Below are 17362 nucleotides of genomic sequence, written 5' to 3'. Positions count from 1 at the left end.
CAATCGACGTCCACTTCGGTTTCCATCATTTGACAACACCGTATCTCACGTACTCGAGAGTTATTCAACACCACTTAGGCTGGGAAGTATTCGCTGCTCTTAACATCATTCACCACACACTGATGTATACATTTTTCGGTGGGGCCGAATTGTTTCGATCTATCTTGCCCTGGACTGAGATTGTGCCGTTGGTAGCTGGACTATCGACTTAGTTAGCAATTTTATGGATGAGATGGGATCCCTGGACGATAGGGGACGCTCCAGACTCGATATTAGCAAACTTCACAGCGACATGTCTCTTAAGCATTTATCTAGTTCTATTTACAAGAGATCTTTCCATCAGAAAGAAAGAATCGAAACAACGCCGAAGTTCCAATGAGAAACCAGAGAAACAGGCCTAATTAATTGACAACTTTCTCTTTCTAGCTTATAACTTCGTCAGTTGTAATGCAAATATCCACGTCTACCAACCGCAGTCTTATAAGGTAATATGTAAAATAGCCGTTAGATCCATTTTAGACACCAGCATGCTGGAGCCAATTGCGCTCAGTGTAAGGATAGTTCTGGGTACAATACAGAGTTTATATTTTGTCTTTGATATGCAGTAGTGTATATTGAAAATGGTTTTACTATTTATTATTTTCAATGTTAAATCCATAGATACTCACACGATAGTTGTAAATCTGTAGAAGAGATATAGGCTTGTGGAGGCAAAAACATACCATGTTTGTATGTTTATAATGATTTTGAGCCGCACCAGGGAAAGCAATGCTCCCTGTAGAAAACTCTGCTCGTAATCTACGATACAATCCACCACAAAGAAGCAACCCGCATCCAAAGGAAACAAAGCATAGATAATACAAAGGCATATCACCCCCACTCGATAGCCAAAGCGCATAGGGATCTAATCTGACGAAAGAGACCGTAGCCCAGGCATAAATTGCAGGGAAAAGGAAGAATTGCTCTCCAGAGCCGGGAGCGAAGAAAGCTCACAGAGAATTGTAAACGGACCTCTAGTTGATTTACATGGTATGTAAACCTCTACTGAGAATGAGGAAAGAAAAGAAAAAGGAGAGGCCTACGATAGATTGGGTTAGTACGTCTAGAGTTGATTAGGAGATAAGGGCTAGACTAGATAAGGTTAATTTGGTACAGTGAGTTTGATATTGTCTTTTCCTATTTGAGGGAAGCTACTCATAACCCCAACTATAACCCTAATCACCAACTGTGGCTCATGATAGTGAGTGAATTTATCATGTATTCTACTTAATTTAATCATTGACTAAAATAGGTTACTTAACCAAGCATTAGATATTCAAAATCTACAATCGATGCTGAACCGTCATCACCTGTTTACCCCCAGCGGCAGCTAGTGGAGCCGGAACATCAATACCTAACCCCAACGCAGCAACAATCTTCCTCCAACTCTCCATCCCCCTCTCCGCATGCAATCTCGGCGTACTCGGATCTGGATCCGCACAAGTCCTCGAAAACAACTCCAGAGACACCCACCCTTCAAACCCAATCTCAAAGAGAACCTCAGCAATCTTCAAAACAGGCAAATACCCACCCCTCTCCACCTCACAAGGGAATAACCTCGCATTTCGGGACCAGTTCATGCGCGTAGGTTGGCCCGCAACATAAAACGGATGTGACTGGTCTAGAGGCGCAGAAAGCCGCTCGCCGTCAACGAGCTGAATGTAGAAAATCTTCTTGATATCTAGATCCCCCGACTTAGCCGAGTCCCGCAGGAGCTTGAGCGAGGTTTCCAGGTCAGTTTCTGCCGTTGCCGTCTTCCCGGAGGGATGGGCTGGGTCCGCATAGATCCGACCGGCAAGGTTAAATGAGTCCAAGCAGAGTCCGAAATTGGATCGGTCGACAGCCTTGACGACGGCCCAGGCTGCTTCCCAGGTGTCGATATGTGTGGACCAGCAGAGGGCCTCGTAGACGAAGCGGAAACCTTGCTCAGCGCCGAGGTCTGCGAGGGCCTTGAGGTCTGAGACGATGAGGTTGAGGTCGCCGGATGTGCGGGGAGCTCCTGTTTCTGGGTCCGTGGGGAGGAAGTTCGCGGGGATTTGGATGAGGTCTGTCTCTAGGATGCGGGCGAGCTCGAACCAGAGCGGAAGCTTTTGGGTGAGGAGGGTGGATGTCTGTGTGCGGTCTAGGAGGCCCTCGTAGAAGGAGAAAGGTTGGAGGCAGATGACGGTGAGGTTAAGGGATTTGCAGACGGCTGAGGTGTGCTGGGCCGCTTTGAGGAGGGAGTTATTGAAGCGGGTTTGGACGAGGTCGTCGATGAAGAGCTCAATTCCTTGGAAGCCGTGCTGGGCGGCAACGTGCAGCTTGTCGTCGAGCGAGTGGAGGCCAGGGCGACCGAGGGACATTGTGGGGATACCAATTTTCAGGGCCATTGTTTCTTTCCCTAACTGTATTGTGGTATAGTGATGGAGAGGGAGGGGTTATATCCCGTGGTGTTTGCTCGACTCCAGCTGAGGGTCGAAGGAAATAAGGTTGGATATTAGGTGGTTTGGTTGGCAATAGCCAGTTATTAATTTGTCACAATTATACAATCAGAATGAAGTAAATTCAGAATCAAGATTGTAATACTGGATATCAGCAAAGAGTATACCGGGTAAACGCTTAATGTGCTGGCGGGAGAACGTTTTGCCCTGCTACTCCAATCCTAAGAAGGAAAATACTCCACCACGTCAAAGTCGAAAGGAATAATATATCTTTTATAAATGCAAGGGCTCAATCTACCCACAGACTCCAGAATCTAGTCAGTAAAATGATCCGCATTGTAATCATCGGCGCTGGCCTCATCGGCCCACGCCACGCACAGTCCGTGCAAGTGCATCCCTTAACCCAATTGACGGCCTTCATCGATCCCTCCCCAACTGCCATCCCCATCGCCCAATCATTCAATGTCCCCCATTTTCCCTCGATAACTTCTATGCTCGACGCCCTCCCAAGGCATCAACACCCGCACGCGGCGATCGTCTGCACCCCAAACCACACCCATGTCGCCGTCGCAAAGGAACTCATAAGCCACGGAATCCACATCCTCCTCGAAAAGCCCGTGAGCGACTCAATCGAATCCGCACAGGACCTTCTATCCACAATAAACGAGAGGCCAGATGTGAAAATCCTAGTCGGCCACCATAGACGCTTCAACCCCTACGTCCAAACAACCAAGACCCAGATCACCACAAACTCCCTGGGAACCCTAATCGCCGTGAACGGTCTCTGGACCCTCCAAAAGTCAGACGACTACTTCGCTCCACCCCTGGGCGCCTGGCGCGCTGATAAATCCAAGGGCGGCGTCTTCGGCATCAACCTCATCCACGACATCGATCTGCTGCATTTCTTCTTCGGACCCATCACGCGCGTCCATGCCGAGTCTATCCGTCCACAGCGGCACCGTGCTAACACCAGCCATACAGCCGAGGAAGGTGCGGCGTTAACACTACGCTTTGCATCCGGTGTCGTGGGGACGTTTCTAGTCTGCGATGCGACTCCGTCGCCGCTGAACTTTGAGACGGGCACCGGTGAAAACCCGCTTATCCCGCGTGTTGACCCAACGAAGAGTGCGAGCGACTGTTATCGGATCTTTGGGAGTGAGGGATCACTATCTGTGCCGGATATGACGCGGTGGAGCTACGGTGGGCAGGCTTTGAAGGGGTGGAATGGGGATTTGACGATTGAGAAGGTCAGTGTTGAGGGGGTGGATGTGAAACCGTTTGATAAGCAGCTTGGGCATTTTGTGGATGTTCTGCAGGGGAGAGTGCGGGAGGTGAGTTGTTCGGTGGAGGATGGGGTGAGGGCGCTTATGGTTGTGAGGGCTGCTAAAGAGTCGCTTGAGAAGGGGATGCCGGTGGAGATATAGCTGATATATTGGGTTGTGGTGTAAATTTATCTCGATTCCCGGTATACATTGGAATCGCTTTAGATGAGTAGTATGAATTGCAACATCCTCAGGTCAATTAGAGTAACGCTAAATCTGACTCATATCCAGAATACTAGTTATATACATGTTATTTATACCTTCGCCTCCTCAATATGCTCCCCATGCAACCCAGCCTGCTTGATCTGCGTCTCCTCGATCTCGTGCCTAAACCGTTCCTCGTCAGCACGCAGCTCCTTGAGGAGCTCTCCATGAGCTCGCCACACAGGCTGCTTCTCGAAGAGTGTCTCCATGCTCTCCAACGGGACACCCTTGGTCTCGGGGATGAGGAAGAACACGAAGAAGATAGAGAGAATCATCAAAGACGCAAAGAAGAAATACACGCCGTAGCCCATGGCTGAGAACATTTGCGGCGTGAAGCGAGAAATAAGGAAGTTCCACAGCCAGTTGGAGGCTGCCGCGCAGGCTTGTGCGAGCGACCGGACGGTAGGATCGAACATTTCCTGTCAATTGTTAGCTAACTTGTACGATGAATTCTGGGACCAAGACGCGTACAGAGTTGATGACCCATGGGGTCCCGTTCCAGGAAGGTGTGTAGAAGGCCGTCCATAGGTAGAAGAAGAACATGGCTGCGATGCCACCTCCACCAAGTTGAGTGCCAGCAGGGTTGTTCGCGGGCTGCGCGACCTTAATGTACGCACCAACCACCCATAGGCAGATTGAACCACCGGCAGCACCAACCAGGAGAAGGAGGCGACGACCCACGCGGTCAATCAGATACAGCAACCAGACAAAGGTGACAACGGCTTTGACGACACCGAAAATACCCGTGGTGAGGAGGCTGGTGTTGCCACCAGTGACACCAATACTGCGGAAGACCGTCGGGCTGTAGTAGTTGATAGCATTAATACCTGAGCCGTTCTGCCACAGGAAGAGCATGCTACCCAAGAAAAGCCGGTAGAGGATACGCTTGTTGGTCCAGGCAGCCTTGAAAGGCTTCCAGAAACCAAGACCAACTTTTGCCCGCTGCTGCTCGAGGGACTGCTCGATCATGCTCACTTCTTCCATCATGTAGATGTGATCGGCGGGGAGGTTGCGGATCCAACCAAGGGTTGCGATTCCCTGCTCACGGCGCCCGCGTAGGAAGAGCCAACGGGGAGATTCCTTGATGAAAAGAGCACCGATAATAAGTAGGCCGGCGGGAATAAGCTGCACGGCGAAGGGAATGAGCCACTGCTTGTGGCTAGGAGGAAGGGTCTCATCGACACCGTACTGGTCTCATTAGTATAAGGCGGAATGGAAGAAATGAAAAGGGGAAAAGAAAAAAAGGGGTATTCATACATTGATCCAGAAACCAACAACACCTCCAATTTGCCATCCCAGCTCATAGACACCGACAAGACGACCACGGATAGCAGGAGGAGCCATCTCAGAGATATAAATCGGGCAAAGATTGGAACCCGCTCCGACACCGATACCGGCGAGCACACGTCCACCATAAATCAGGCCGAGGCCGCGATCACCATTGGCACCAAGCATCAGACCAGCACCAAGGAAGAACACCAGAGCAGAAGCCATAAGGCCCCATTTGCGACCCCAGAAATGACCAGCAGGGTAGGCGAACAAAGCGCCGAAGAAAGCGCCAGCTTGGTAGAGGGAGACAATGTTGGCGCTGACTAGGCTCTGCTCGCTAGCGCTCATGTCCTCCCATCTGAACTCGTTCTTGAAGGAAGTGAGACTGAGAGTGGTACCGATGAATGCGCTATCATAGCCGATCATGCATGAAGTGCAGGAGGCAACGGCGGCGAGGATATAGATTCGCCAGTTGTAGACCTCTCGAGGGGTTGGTCGATCCTCGACCAGCGAGAGGATGGACATTGTGACCTGAGAAAAGGAAAAGATAGAAGGTAAAACGACTCATGGAGGATGCAGAGGAGAGGAGGTGGATATAAATACAGTCAAAACCGGGATAAATTTCAAATTAAGATCCCCACGGGGATTCTCGATTAAGCGGAGGTAGGGGTTCTCGTTTAAGCGGAGGCAGATGTGGATTGGGGGGCAAAGCGTTCACCCGCCCGGGTGCTCCACTCCGGCTAAACGCTCCTCTATTATAAATAATTAAATATCCTCATCTATCTCTCCTGCAATAATCGACCTAAGGAAATCTTCCAAGGCGTCCGCCATGGAGCAAATCACAATCCCTTCCGACCGAGACGGCGTCGCCTACCTCTATGGCCACCCACTGCGCAACTCCCTCTCACCACCCCTCCACCAAACAGTCTACAACGCCCTCGGCCTCAACTGGACGCAAATCGCCCTCTCCAGCGCAAATGGCCCCTCCTACACCCAATCCCCGGACATCACCACCTTCCTCTCCTCCATCCGCTCTAACCCCAAGTTTGTGGGATCCTCCGTTACCATGCCTTGGAAGGTCGCCATCATGTCGCACCTCGACGACCTAACCGAAGACGCCCAGCAAGCCGGTGCTTGCAACACCATCTTCCTCCGCAAGGACTCTCAAAGCGAGACATCCTACGTCGGAACAAACACAGACTGCATCGGGATCCGCGAGGCCCTACTGCAGAATTCACCGACGGGACCGGACCACTTTCGCGGGAAACCGGCGCTCATTGTCGGTGGTGGCGGCACGGCCCGGACGGCCATTTATGTTCTGCGACGCTGGCTTGGCTCTAGTAAGATCTATATTGTTAATCGGGATGCCGCCGAGATAGAGACTATTCTTGCCGAAGATAAGCAGCGGAATGCCGGTGGGTCGGGCGTTGCGCCTCTTGTCCCCATCTCCGACCCGGCTGTTGCGGCTACAGTTGAAGCACCTGTTGCGATTGTCTCGGGCATTCCGAACTATCCGCCCAAAACCGAGGAAGAGAGCCGCGCGAGAGAGACACTAAAGGTGCTGTTAGGGCGTCAACCGCATGGTGTTATCCTGGAGATGTGCTACCACCCCGTGCCGTGGACGGATATTGCGCAGATGGCCTCGGATGCCGGATGGAAGGTGATTCTCGGGTCGGAGGCGCTGATCTGGCAGGGCCTCGAGCAAGCGAGGCTCTGGACGGGGACGGACGTGGTTGCGGTGCCTGGGTTGGTAGAGCAGGTCAAGGAATTTGTCGCAAAGGCTGTTGCTGAGAGGGCTAAGTCGAACTTATAGATTCATACATCGATAGAATAGAAATTCATTGTATATATGTTTATACCCCTGGTCTATTATAATCTAGCTGTCGAACTCGGCGCCAGACCTCTCGCACTGTTCTTTCCTGCGTCTCCCGCCCTGTTTCTGTCGCTGTGGAACCAGCAGGTCTACACGATCAGTATGATTTCGAAATGTAAGGGCTAGGGCACCCACCGAATAGCCAAGTATAACCGGCTCCCTAGCTTGACTGGTTCAATGGGCGCGTGTAAGTCGTCAGGCGGATTCGCCGTCGTTACCAACCCTCCAGCTTCAAGTAGGATCGCAATACCAGCAGCCACATCCCTACAAGGCTTAGCCATTACCCAAAAAAGGAATATACTGGATGAAAAACAAAGAACTCACCACTCCCAACAACCTCCCTCCCACCAAATATCTACTGACCCCATCGCCGTATACGCCAAATCCATCGTCGCACTCCCTAGGCTCCTCACGCCATGCACCATCCCACCTTTACCACCACGCCCACCGCGCTCCGCAGCCAGATTAAGAAAGCTTTCAATCTTTCGATGGAGATTCCCGTCTGAGATATCGCGACGGTCCTTGCCCCATTCACAGGCAAATATGCATTTCGACGGTGCGTTGCTAGGCATTGGAGGGATAGAGGGCTTCCGAATAAGCGGGAGCTGGCGCTTCTCATTCAACCACGCGCCGCGGTTAAGGCACGATGAAAACAGTTGGTCTAGGAGGGGTGCGTAGATAACCCCTATAACGGGGTAGTGGTTGACAATGAATCCGATGGAGACACAGAACATGGGGAAGGCGTGTGTGAAGTTGACAGTCCCGTCTAAGGGATCAACACACCATGTTGGCTGTTCGTCGATGAGGTATTCCCGAGACTGGCCTTTTGCGTACGTTTCTTCGCCAAGGAACATGTGCGTGGGGTACTTGGTTTGGATGGCGGTTTTGATTAAGGATTCGACATCTAGATCACTCAGCTTGGGGGATTACCACGGGATTTGAAAGGGGGGACTACCTTCGTCTGTCTGAGTCACCAAGTCTACCGCGTTTTCCTTCTCGGTGTAGATCTGGTCGACGTTGCGCTCGCCGATGCGTTCGAGCAGGAGTTTGCCTGCTTTGCGGGCGAGATCGATAGCAAAGGCGTAGATCTCGTCGAGCTGGTCTTGGGGGATGGGGCAGTTCATGATGAGAGCGATTTTGTATGCTTTCTGCCGCGTGTTGTGGGAGGCTGAGAGGAGAAAAGAAGAGGGGAAAGAGAGTTGGAGGAGTTGGAGTGGAGACGTTGAGGAGTCTAGCTGCATGGACTGCATTGAAGTCACCACCACACAAAAGCTTGATTAATAGACCACTACTTTGACAAAATGAGTCTAGTTAAAACTGGTTCCATATTCTGATCCTAACGGGCCGGTCAACAGCCCGGCAGAGTCTTTTGCCGCGGCTTTCCGCAAGACTGGACCATAGTATAATAACTCCCCTCTTAGCTGTACCCCGTATCTTACATACATCCTACCAGCAAAATAAAATGGCTAAATCAATCCTCCTCATCAACGGCCCTAACCTCAACCTCCTGGGCACCCGCGAACCCCACATCTACGGTTCAACCACCCTCAAGGACGTCGAAGAATCATCCAAAGCCCAAGCCACCTCCCTCGGCGCCACTCTCCAAACATTCCAGTCAAACCATGAAGGTGCCATCGTGGACCGCATCCAGGATGCTCGTGGCAATACCGACGCCATCATCATCAACCCCGGCGCCTACACACACACATCCGTCGCCATCAGGGACGCGCTGCTGGGTGTGGAGATCCCCTTCATCGAGCTTCATGTGAGTAACGTCCATGCGCGTGAACCCTGGAGGCATCACAGTTACTTCAGTGACAAAGCTGCCGGAATAATCATTGGGCTGGGTGCGTATGGCTATAAGGTCGCCGTGGAGCATGTTGTTTTGAATTTTAAGCCTCTGGAGAAGAAGGCGGCATTGTAAATAGTGTCTCGAATTGACAATACCTGTTCACATGTGTAATGCTGTAGATATCCTATGTGACTACTTTCGCCCTCATGTCGAAACACTCATCTCTTGAAATTTAGCGTTGAGTCGCTCATTATTTGTGACTCCCGCCTGAGGGTGTTTGTCTCTGGAGATGCCAATGGCTGCTGGGCTGGGTTTAAGAGGAATGGATCTGTCTGGCTGGTGTATGGATACAATTCAGGAATGCCTGCCTCTGGGACAAATCCTAAGTTTTGCATAAACTCAGGTTGGTTATCCATCCTATAATTTTGGAGTTTAGGTCAGTGTTCCGCTAGTCTTGCAGTTGGCATAAATAGGACCCCACCTCTCTGTGCCGTCAAGCGACGCCAATTCGTCAAAAAGGGCATCGAGATCAGGAGCAATTCTTGGCGGGCGTAGTGATCCATGTCCCTCTAAGTCGACAAGTGAGTTGAACTGTAGGCTTGCGTCATTGTATGTTTGTTGATATTGAGGCCCTGTTGTTGAAAATGGTGTTGGTAGATCGGATAACATCGGCGCCCCATTAGGTCTTCCGGAGACTGAAGAACGGTGTTGATGTTGGAGATCTCGCTGAGATGTGGAGTTTGATGCTTCTATTCCTAGCCCAATATTCAAAGACGCGGCCGGTGTTGGGAGAGATAAAGCGGCATTTTCGTCGTTTGAGGATGTCCGCATCCAAGTGGGTGAGCGGAATGACTCCCGGGTTGAAAGATTTCCAGAACGAGACTCACTAATTAGGTTCGCTACGCGCAGGTTGTTTCTAGACACATTCTGAGCTGAAGGACTCCTGTATGGATTACCCTGCAGCAAGGCTGCCGGTGCTGTGGAGGTAGTTGATTCGGATATTGTTTGAGGTAGCTGGCTATCATGGGTCCATACTCTTGCGAGATGGGCCGAGAATGACTGGAGTTTGTGCTTGATGCCAGGATCAGCTTCGAAGACCCAAGGTGCATGTCTTCTCGCGCCAGTTGGCGGAAGACCTAACGTTAAGACAATTCCAAAGGTTGGACAAGTCGCCGAAAGACTATAGGTCTCGGTGTAGGCCTGGATTAATGAAATGAGGCGCTTATAACCTTCCGCAGCACGTTGTAGCCCGCTTCTCTCATTTCTCTGCAACGAGATCTGTAAGCTTATGGCTGTTGCGACAGCTTCGTAGATCATCTCAAGAGCAAATATGTGCGGCGAGGCGGGTTTTGTTGAGACTGTTTGCCAATCGATCCGGTAGCTTCTGGGGAGCACTGAAACCCAGGTCTGCAGCTGCTGTTCAAGCGCCTCTAAATGAGAAGGAGAGTTCGTTGAGGCTTGCCCCCAACAGCACAAGTCATTCAAAATGAACATCAAAGATCGAAGCCGATTAAATGTACTAAGTGCGTGAAGAGGCCCGCGATGAAAAGAACCTCGAGACGACTCAACCGGACGAAGACCGGTCTGATCTTCCCAAGGATGCCATTCTTCCAAACCATCCTCATTAATTGGACCAATCATCGTCAAGTCGCCTTTGCGCAGCGAAGGCACCTGGCCCGTTTGCGCAGCAATCAAAGTTTCCAGGACAAAGCACCCCAGGAACACATGCCTGGACCGCCCTACAGTCTTGCTCTCATCAGTGGCGCTTGAGGATGAGTTAGGGGAATAATTTAACCCTAGACTCTGGGCAATCCTAACGGCCAACCCTACAAGGATCCAGGATGCCGCCCAGTCCTGCTGGCCTAGCTTGATCAGTGACAAAATCAGGAGTGCCTGGACATGGCCAATTTCATGACTTCCATTTTCTCCTGGAATAAGACTCCTAGCTTTCGCGTATAGCTGGCTGGGGTCAAGTCGGTCCTCCCTTAGCTGGCGTGTGGTCGAGATTGAGCTCTGCTGTATGGAGGCAAGAGCAAAAACCGCCCACAAAGCCGCCTTGTCTCCCGAGCCTGGTGATGTAGGAGAATCATATCGATCGTCGTCGGCATTGCGGAAAGCTGTTCGAAGAATGTCGTGTTTCTCAAGTATCGGAAACCAACACTGCGTATAAGAGAAATAAATATCAAGTAATGGCCAGGGATTGGAAGGAAGCTGCTGGAAACGGTTTGGAGGAACAGAGTCGGGAATATCAGCTTGATGCTGCAAAGGCTGGCGTTCGAATTGGTCGTCTATAGGAGCAGTCTGGGCTCCGGTGTTCCTGGTGATGCGGTTTGATGTTTGCATAACCGGCGCTGCTCTCACTGGGGACGACCCAATCGCTAAGGAAGTTTCCCTTCCACCCCCCAGTGGATCGGGAAGATGCCACTCAAGCGTCTCAGACGAAAGCACACTCGCTGCTTCGACATCTGCTGGGGAATCGATCTCTCCAAGCTCTTGTTCGTCCTCTGGCTGCTCAAGAGATGTCAAAACTCGCTCGATTTCCTTCAAGACGATGCTGTTTCTCCATGACGACAGCAGAGTATCCGATCCTTCCGCCTCCTTTCCCATAGATTCCAGATGGCCAGGAATATTAGCACCCCTCAGCAAAGTTCGAACAACCTCCTCGCTACCTTGTATTTTCCTGAACACGAGTCCCCATAGCAGCTCGAGAGTGCGAATGTATCCGGTCGGAATGCCGCGCTTCTTCGGATTGGCTCTGTAGGTACATGGTCGCGAGAGTGAAGCGCAGGTTGAGCATACCGGTTGAGCCCCGTCGCATTTGTCCTTTTTGGATCTGCAGCTGTCGCAAGCACGAGAAACTCTCTGCCTTTTGGGATTCGAGGCGGGGTCGTCCGCCCTGTTATCATCGGTTAATCGCCTTTTGGACCTGACGCTGCCCCTCGTAGTCTGGCGGGTATCGCTGCTCATAATCGATATAACAGTGCCCACAAGCTCATCTTCGACATGAATGCTTTGCCGGCGGCTGGTTACCAGAATCTCCGCAGGTATCGGTGATAGTAACCCCGGACCTGCCAGGACAAAAGCGGCCTAAACAATTCTGATTTAAAAAATCGTAGGCGATGGAATAATGTGTGGAGGGCCGGGGGCGGAGAAAGGGGAAGTTGGGGAAGGCTCAGTATCGCTTACCCGCGCGGTACTTGTTCCGACTTTGCTTGAGTGGAGGATGGCTTTGCCGGCAGCTGAGTGCGTCTCGGTTGAGCGCTTAGCCGGACCAGGCTCCAAGGCAGCGGCGCCGTGATTTCCACCAAATTCCCAAGAAACTACGGATAATGTCATTATTACTTCTCTCCACTTCCATCATCACCTCCCCCCAGGCCTTCACTGGCTGATGATTGCTTATGCGGTGACTTGCTTCTTAGATTTACTCACTAATTTGCCTTCATCGACTTGCCCTTTCCCGGCGAGCCTCTTTTTATCCTGCAAACACTCTTCGGGTCATGTCGGGCTGAATATGCTGTCCACACTAATTCTTGGACAATTTTAACCCTTTCCATCTTCCCTTAGTGATGTCAATCCTTGTGCGGCCTCCTAAACGCCGGCTAGACGACATTGAGGCTCTTACAGACCAGAACCACCGCCGATTTTCACGAGGCTTCAGTCAGGGATCAGGCAATTCTTTAGGGATTAATGGGTATTCGGAGGCTGACTATGGACTCCTTGAAGACCGCTTGGAGGTATCTAGGGATGGATCTAGGTTTGCGCCCCGATTCAGGGACTTGACATCACCCTCTCGCTTCGAAGAGTCGCTTCAGACCCAGAGGAAGTTTTCTCAGAATGCGTCGATCGTCCTAATCGGTATACGTGGTACGGGCAAGTCAAGTCTTGCGGTGATGCTCGCTGCAACCTATGGGAGACGTTTGATTGAAGCAGACCGATACTTTCAGCAGGTGACAGGGCGCTCTCGTGCCGCCTATAAAAAGGAATACACCCCTCCACAATACCGTCGACAAGAGGCTATTGTGATGGAATCTATGCTCATGGACCATCAACACGATTGCGTTATTGTCTGTGGATCGGGCGACGTGGAGCGCAATGGACAGATCCTGCTCAGAGAATATGCGAAAACCCACCCCGTTATCCATATACTTCGGGATTTAGGAAGCATCAAGTCTTATCTGAGAACATGGGATACTGAGAAGGTCCGTCGATTACTTAAGTTGTCCGGTCCGATCTACCGAGCATGTTCAAATTTTGAATTCTTCAATGTCTCCGAGAAAGGCATTGGAGATCAAACACTCGGCAAGGATAGCCAACACTATACTCAGTGGGATGCGGAGGTGGACCAGCGAGCTCAAACCTCAGCTCCGTTCCTGATGCTCAAGCGGCTGCAGCGCGATTTTCTCCGCTTCGTGGCGTTTGCTACTGGTAATATCTCCGAGTTGAGGAACCAACTTTCACCATTCCCTCTACATATGCAGCCGATTGAGTCCCGCAAATTCACATATGCCGCTACCGTGCCAATATCCTCCCTTCTCGAACGCGATTTAGATATCGAAGAGCTGGAATCAACCGCGGATGCTTTTGAGCTTAAGATTGATGTGTCCGCAACGCCGTCTGCTCAACTAGGGACTGAGTCGAATCTCATGGACGGTATTAGTCAAATTGTGGCCACAGTGCGACGCAACATAATTGTCCCTTTGATATATCACGTTGATCGCAGGGTCGTTTCGGCTAATCAGCATACCGAACCCTCGCGGCGTTCAGGAGCATCTTACCTAGAACTAGTGCAGCAAGGTCTACGCTTGGGACCAGAATTTGTGACAGTCGATCTATCATTCGAGGATAGCCTTTTGTCTCAAATCATCGCCTCAAAGGGCTCAACCAAGGTCATCGGGCATTATTCAGCCGACCAGTCCCTTCCTAAAGGTTGGGATGATCCTGAGTACTTCTCAATATATGAGCGGGCGAAGCGGCTTGGATGTGATATGGTTCGCTTAACGCAACCCGCAGCGTCAATTGATGACAACTTCGCCGTTGAACGCTTCCGCCACCAGGTTAAAACTCTTCCTGGGTCACAGTTGCCTGTCATCGCCTATAATTCTGGCCCCCTAGGCCGAAAATCATGCTGTTTCAACCCAATATTGACACCTGTGATCTCTCGGCCCCTAACCTCTGAAGCTGTAACGAAAGAGTTGCCGTCTATCACTATAAAAGAAGCGCAAGATGCGCTCTACTCCTCATTTGTGCTAGATCCTATGCAATTCTTCGTCTTCGGTGCCAACACTACTTATAGTTTGTCTCCGGCAATGCACAACGCAGCCTTTGAGATGCGCGGCATGCCCCATACCTATCGAATTCATCAGTCGGCGACGTTGCGAGGACTCAACGAGCTAGTTGAGAATCCAAACTTCGGTGGGAGTAGTGTCAGCCTGCCATATAAAACAGAAGTAATTCCTCTCCTCCATTCGATGTCTCCTCATGCCCGTGCTATCGGGGCTGTCAACACCTTGATCCCTATTCGTGACCTCGAGACCAGTACGGATAATTCTTTGGACATGGAAAAAAGTCGATCAGGACCGATCAAGGGTTTGCATGGAGATAACACAGACTGGATTGGTATCTGCAATTGCATACGGCGAGGACTGTCTCCGGCCAACGCCATCCGGCCCTCCACAACGGGGCTGGTCATTGGAGCCGGTGGAATGGCCCGTGCCGCGATATATTCTATGATTCATTTAGGAGTCCAGAATATCTTCATCTGGAACCGTACGTTTGTTAATTCCGAAAAGCTAGCCCAGCATTATATGCGACTGAACCTTCACACCCTTGGTAGAAGCGGACCATCCTCCAACTATCACATACACGTCTTGGAGTCTTTGCAGAACAGCTGGCCGGCCAACTACAAGCAACCAACCATAATCTGCTCAGGTATTCCGGCGCACCGGATAGGTGACCAACCTGCACCAAACTTTCGGCTTCCTTCGCAGTGGATCGAGAGCCCTACGGGTGGAGTAGTCGTAGATGTAAGTCCCTGAATAGAAATAACGATGGACAATGACCTAAATTGCTGACAAATTATAAAGCTCGCCTACAAACCGCTCAACACTCCCCTCATGCGCCAGATCCGTTCTCTATCCCATCGTGGCTGGGTCGCTCTCGACGGTCTGGATGTCCTCCCTGAGCAAGGATTTGCCCAATTCGAGCTCTTCACCGGATGTCGCGCTCCCCGACGACTAATGCGCACTATCGTATTGCAAGAGTACAAAGAAGAGGAGCAGGACGCGGATTATGATCTGCAAACTCGGCTTGAGAATCTCGATGGGCAACCTATGTGAAGTTTTATGCAAAATGCTATTAGCATGCCTCTTCCCAAGCCAAGGCCGGCTCGGAAATTAATAATCCTTTCCCGTCCCTGCAGTACCTACGACATCAGAGCCATGACCTGGAGCTAAAGGTCCAAGATATGGTCAACCCGTCAAATGCACTCGTGTGTAAGCGGGGCTCCTCTTGCCGGGGATTTGAATGCGGAACGTACTTCCAAATGTCACGGACAGAAAAGTCAATAGTACGATATCCCGACAGGCGTGCGGAGCAGACAACAGCGGATCATCTGTGGCTAAAACCAGATCCAGCGGAACCGTCGTCCAGAAGGTTCTGCAACCACTAATGATACGGACGACTTGATTAATGATACCCTCGTGATTCCCTATCCATTCGACTTCATTCCAGGCATTCCAATTAGTTCTAACACTAGAAATCTAAAACGAAACTTGACCATACGAGTGTAGTCTCACAGATCGAGTATAATTCACCAAAACCGTGCATAATCATGCCTCCACTCCTGCCAGTCATAACCAAACTCCTCGAAGTTACCACAGTCTCTTGCCTCCAGACCCATGGACCACCCACGATATTTCTTTTAAGTTTCAGATAGTTGAAAAAGATATAATAATAAAATTATATATATCTTTTTTCTTTATATTTTAATTCAATATTCTATATATCTTAGAAAAATAGCTGCGCAGCTTCAAAATTACTATTAGTATAGTTCATACCATGGTGCAGTATGTTTTTTACATATAGATTGTGGGTACCTGTGAATTGGACGCCGAAAATGACGACTAGTGAAGCTATTTTCAACGTCATTTCCACCCGCCACCTTTCCCTCCGAGAGCGTCTATTAATTGAATTTGGATAATCCAACACGTTAGTAATAGTCATAAATTTCCAATATACATGTTATGTTTAAGAATTCTGCTAAACTTTGAAAGAGGTTGACGACAATTTCTATCATTTAACTGACCAGCTACGTGAAAGGGAGTTGAGCTGGCTAATTTACGGAGAATTTTACTGCATATTGCCGAGCTAGTCCTTCTGATCGGCAGTCATGTTTAGCTTGGCACCTTTTCTGATTGGGGCAACCTTCTACTTCTTCACAGTTTTGATTTGACTTATGTCTCTGGTTGTTACGGATATATTTCCGCTGATATATACTGCCTTTTCCCCCCGCATAGCTGGCGGATTTGCCCTCGAACAAACAAAATGAGAAAAAGGTTAAACCACATATGCTGGAATATGGAATGAGGCTCAAGTTACTTTCTGATGGTTTCTTCGGTTGCATCTTGCTGTTGATGATTTGATCAGCTTGTAGCAAACCTTCTAGTAAAGACATTACACATAGCTTTCAGAGCCTGCGGTAACTGGCCGTTTATGACAATTCTTAAAATACGAGGTTAATTATCTAAACCAATTACGGACTAGTATTCTCGGGGGGCGCCGAGAAAGAGTCGGAGCGTGAAAGCCGAACCTGCAAGGCACTATAGTCAAACAGTATTGCTCTCTACAAGGAATATGGCAGGCTTGGCAGCTGAGTACAGTAATATCTGTAGGTTGAGGATACTGTACCATAGAATTCCTAGTACTGGGAGAAGAGGGGCCTGTTAAATCTTACTGGCGGCACAGCGAAGGGGATGTGCGCCGTTCAGCTGTACCCGGTATCTGGTCAACCACAGCGATCTGCAGGAAAGTTACGTTCATTTTGACTAGTGGCACACGAAGGGGATAAGATCACTCTCACATAACAGAGTAGATCTCTCGGTTTAGGCCAGTAACAAGAGAATATTTGAAGCACATAAACAAAGACTTGCTAATAACCTTCCGTATTAGTAATCTTTGTGAAGCATTAAATGCCGCCAACCCAATAGTGTCTTGATAAGCTAAAAGTTAGGGTACAATGCATATATCCCCTTCACTGTAAAACTAGTCAATTTTAGTGTCGTATTAGCTTACACTTCTGTGATTGGTCAGGAGGCCCAGGAATACAATAGAAAGATTAGTTCCCACAAGTGGAAAGAGCAGGTCGACCAATGATAGTGACTCCTGAAAGTTTCCCACATAGCAAAGCGATCATGTCTCGTGGTGGTCTTATTGCTATGAGTACGAA

At 50.0% G+C, this 17362-nt stretch overlaps 8 protein-coding genes across 8 annotated transcripts; 4 read left to right on the top strand and 4 right to left on the bottom strand.

Annotated features, from left to right (window-relative positions):
- Positions 1–1262: 1262 nt before the first annotated feature.
- BGW36DRAFT_369983 (xylose isomerase-like protein) lies at positions 1263–2564 on the bottom strand. The gene has a single exon (XM_046215195.1). It carries the CDS (start codon positions 2406–2408, stop codon positions 1323–1325), a length of 1086 nt encoding a protein of 361 aa, XP_046076810.1. The 5' UTR covers positions 2409–2564; the 3' UTR covers positions 1263–1322.
- A 221-nt stretch (positions 2565–2785) lies between these two features.
- Positions 2786–3883, top strand: BGW36DRAFT_414205 (quinate utilization oxidoreductase QutH; the record flags this gene model as incomplete). Its single annotated transcript, XM_046219280.1, has 1 exon — positions 2786–3883. One exon carries the CDS (start codon positions 2786–2788, stop codon positions 3881–3883), a length of 1098 nt encoding a protein of 365 aa, XP_046076809.1.
- A 152-nt stretch (positions 3884–4035) lies between these two features.
- BGW36DRAFT_423339 (quinate permease) lies at positions 4036–5779 on the bottom strand (the record flags this gene model as incomplete). The annotated part of the gene is made up of 3 exons (XM_046219824.1): positions 4036–4404; positions 4457–5173; positions 5243–5779. 3 exons carry the CDS (start codon positions 5777–5779, stop codon positions 4036–4038), a joined length of 1623 nt encoding a protein of 540 aa, XP_046076808.1.
- Positions 5780–5974: 195 nt separating this feature from the next.
- BGW36DRAFT_369980 (quinate dehydrogenase) lies at positions 5975–7106 on the top strand. Its single transcript, XM_046215194.1, has one exon. It carries the CDS (start codon positions 6084–6086, stop codon positions 7065–7067), a length of 984 nt encoding a protein of 327 aa, XP_046076807.1. The 5' UTR covers positions 5975–6083; the 3' UTR covers positions 7068–7106.
- On the bottom strand, positions 7107–8326 carry BGW36DRAFT_369979 (protein qutG). Its single transcript, XM_046215193.1, has 3 exons — positions 8083–8326; positions 7452–8031; positions 7107–7391 (listed from the first exon to the last, which is right to left on the bottom strand). The coding sequence occupies exons 1-3, from the start codon at positions 8249–8251 to the stop codon at positions 7250–7252; spliced, it is 891 nt and encodes a 296-aa protein (XP_046076806.1). The 5' UTR covers positions 8252–8326; the 3' UTR covers positions 7107–7249.
- Positions 8327–8402: 76 nt separating this feature from the next.
- Positions 8403–9422, top strand: BGW36DRAFT_369977 (catabolic 3-dehydroquinase). Its single transcript, XM_046215192.1, has one exon. It carries the CDS (start codon positions 8590–8592, stop codon positions 9049–9051), a length of 462 nt encoding a protein of 153 aa, XP_046076805.1. The 5' UTR covers positions 8403–8589; the 3' UTR covers positions 9052–9422.
- On the bottom strand, positions 9352–12255 carry BGW36DRAFT_355189 (fungal-specific transcription factor domain-containing protein; the record flags this gene model as incomplete). The annotated part of the gene is made up of 2 exons (XM_046213613.1): positions 9352–12006; positions 12106–12255. The coding sequence occupies 2 exons, from the start codon at positions 12253–12255 to the stop codon at positions 9352–9354; spliced, it is 2805 nt and encodes a 934-aa protein (XP_046076804.1).
- Positions 12256–12485: 230 nt separating this feature from the next.
- On the top strand, positions 12486–15254 carry BGW36DRAFT_288523 (type I 3-dehydroquinase-domain-containing protein; the record flags this gene model as incomplete). Its single annotated transcript, XM_046210583.1, has 2 exons — positions 12486–14942; positions 15003–15254. 2 exons carry the CDS (start codon positions 12486–12488, stop codon positions 15252–15254), a joined length of 2709 nt encoding a protein of 902 aa, XP_046076803.1.
- Positions 15255–17362: the final 2108 nt, after the last annotated feature.

This window comes from Talaromyces proteolyticus (genome assembly GCF_021365285.1).
Source record: "Talaromyces proteolyticus strain PMI_201 chromosome Unknown BGW36scaffold_2, whole genome shotgun sequence".
Lineage (NCBI taxonomy): Eukaryota > Fungi > Ascomycota > Eurotiomycetes > Eurotiales > Trichocomaceae > Talaromyces > Talaromyces proteolyticus.
This window is presented reverse-complemented; position numbering and strand designations above follow the sequence as displayed.

What these genes read in the sequence shown, in the direction of transcription:
- BGW36DRAFT_369983 (XM_046215195.1), bottom strand. Translation starts at nt 2,408, where the DNA reads ATGGCCCTGAAAATTGGTATCCCCACAATGTCCCTCGGTCGCCCTGGC.
- BGW36DRAFT_369980 (XM_046215194.1), top strand. Translation starts at nt 6,084, where the DNA reads ATGGAGCAAATCACAATCCCTTCCGACCGAGACGGCGTCGCCTACCTC.
- BGW36DRAFT_369979 (XM_046215193.1), bottom strand. Translation starts at nt 8,251, where the DNA reads ATGAACTGCCCCATCCCCCAAGACCAGCTCGACGAGATCTACGCCTTT. An exon ending in GGTGACTCAGACAGACGAAG is followed by an intron (nt 8,032 to 8,082) that starts GTAGTCCCCCCT and finishes TGAGTGATCTAG; the next exon opens with ATGTCGAATCCTTAATCAAA. An exon ending in GAGGGAGGTTGTTGGGAGTG is followed by an intron (nt 7,392 to 7,451) that starts GTGAGTTCTTTG and finishes TAAGCCTTGTAG; the next exon opens with GGATGTGGCTGCTGGTATTG.
- BGW36DRAFT_369977 (XM_046215192.1), top strand. Translation starts at nt 8,590, where the DNA reads ATGGCTAAATCAATCCTCCTCATCAACGGCCCTAACCTCAACCTCCTG.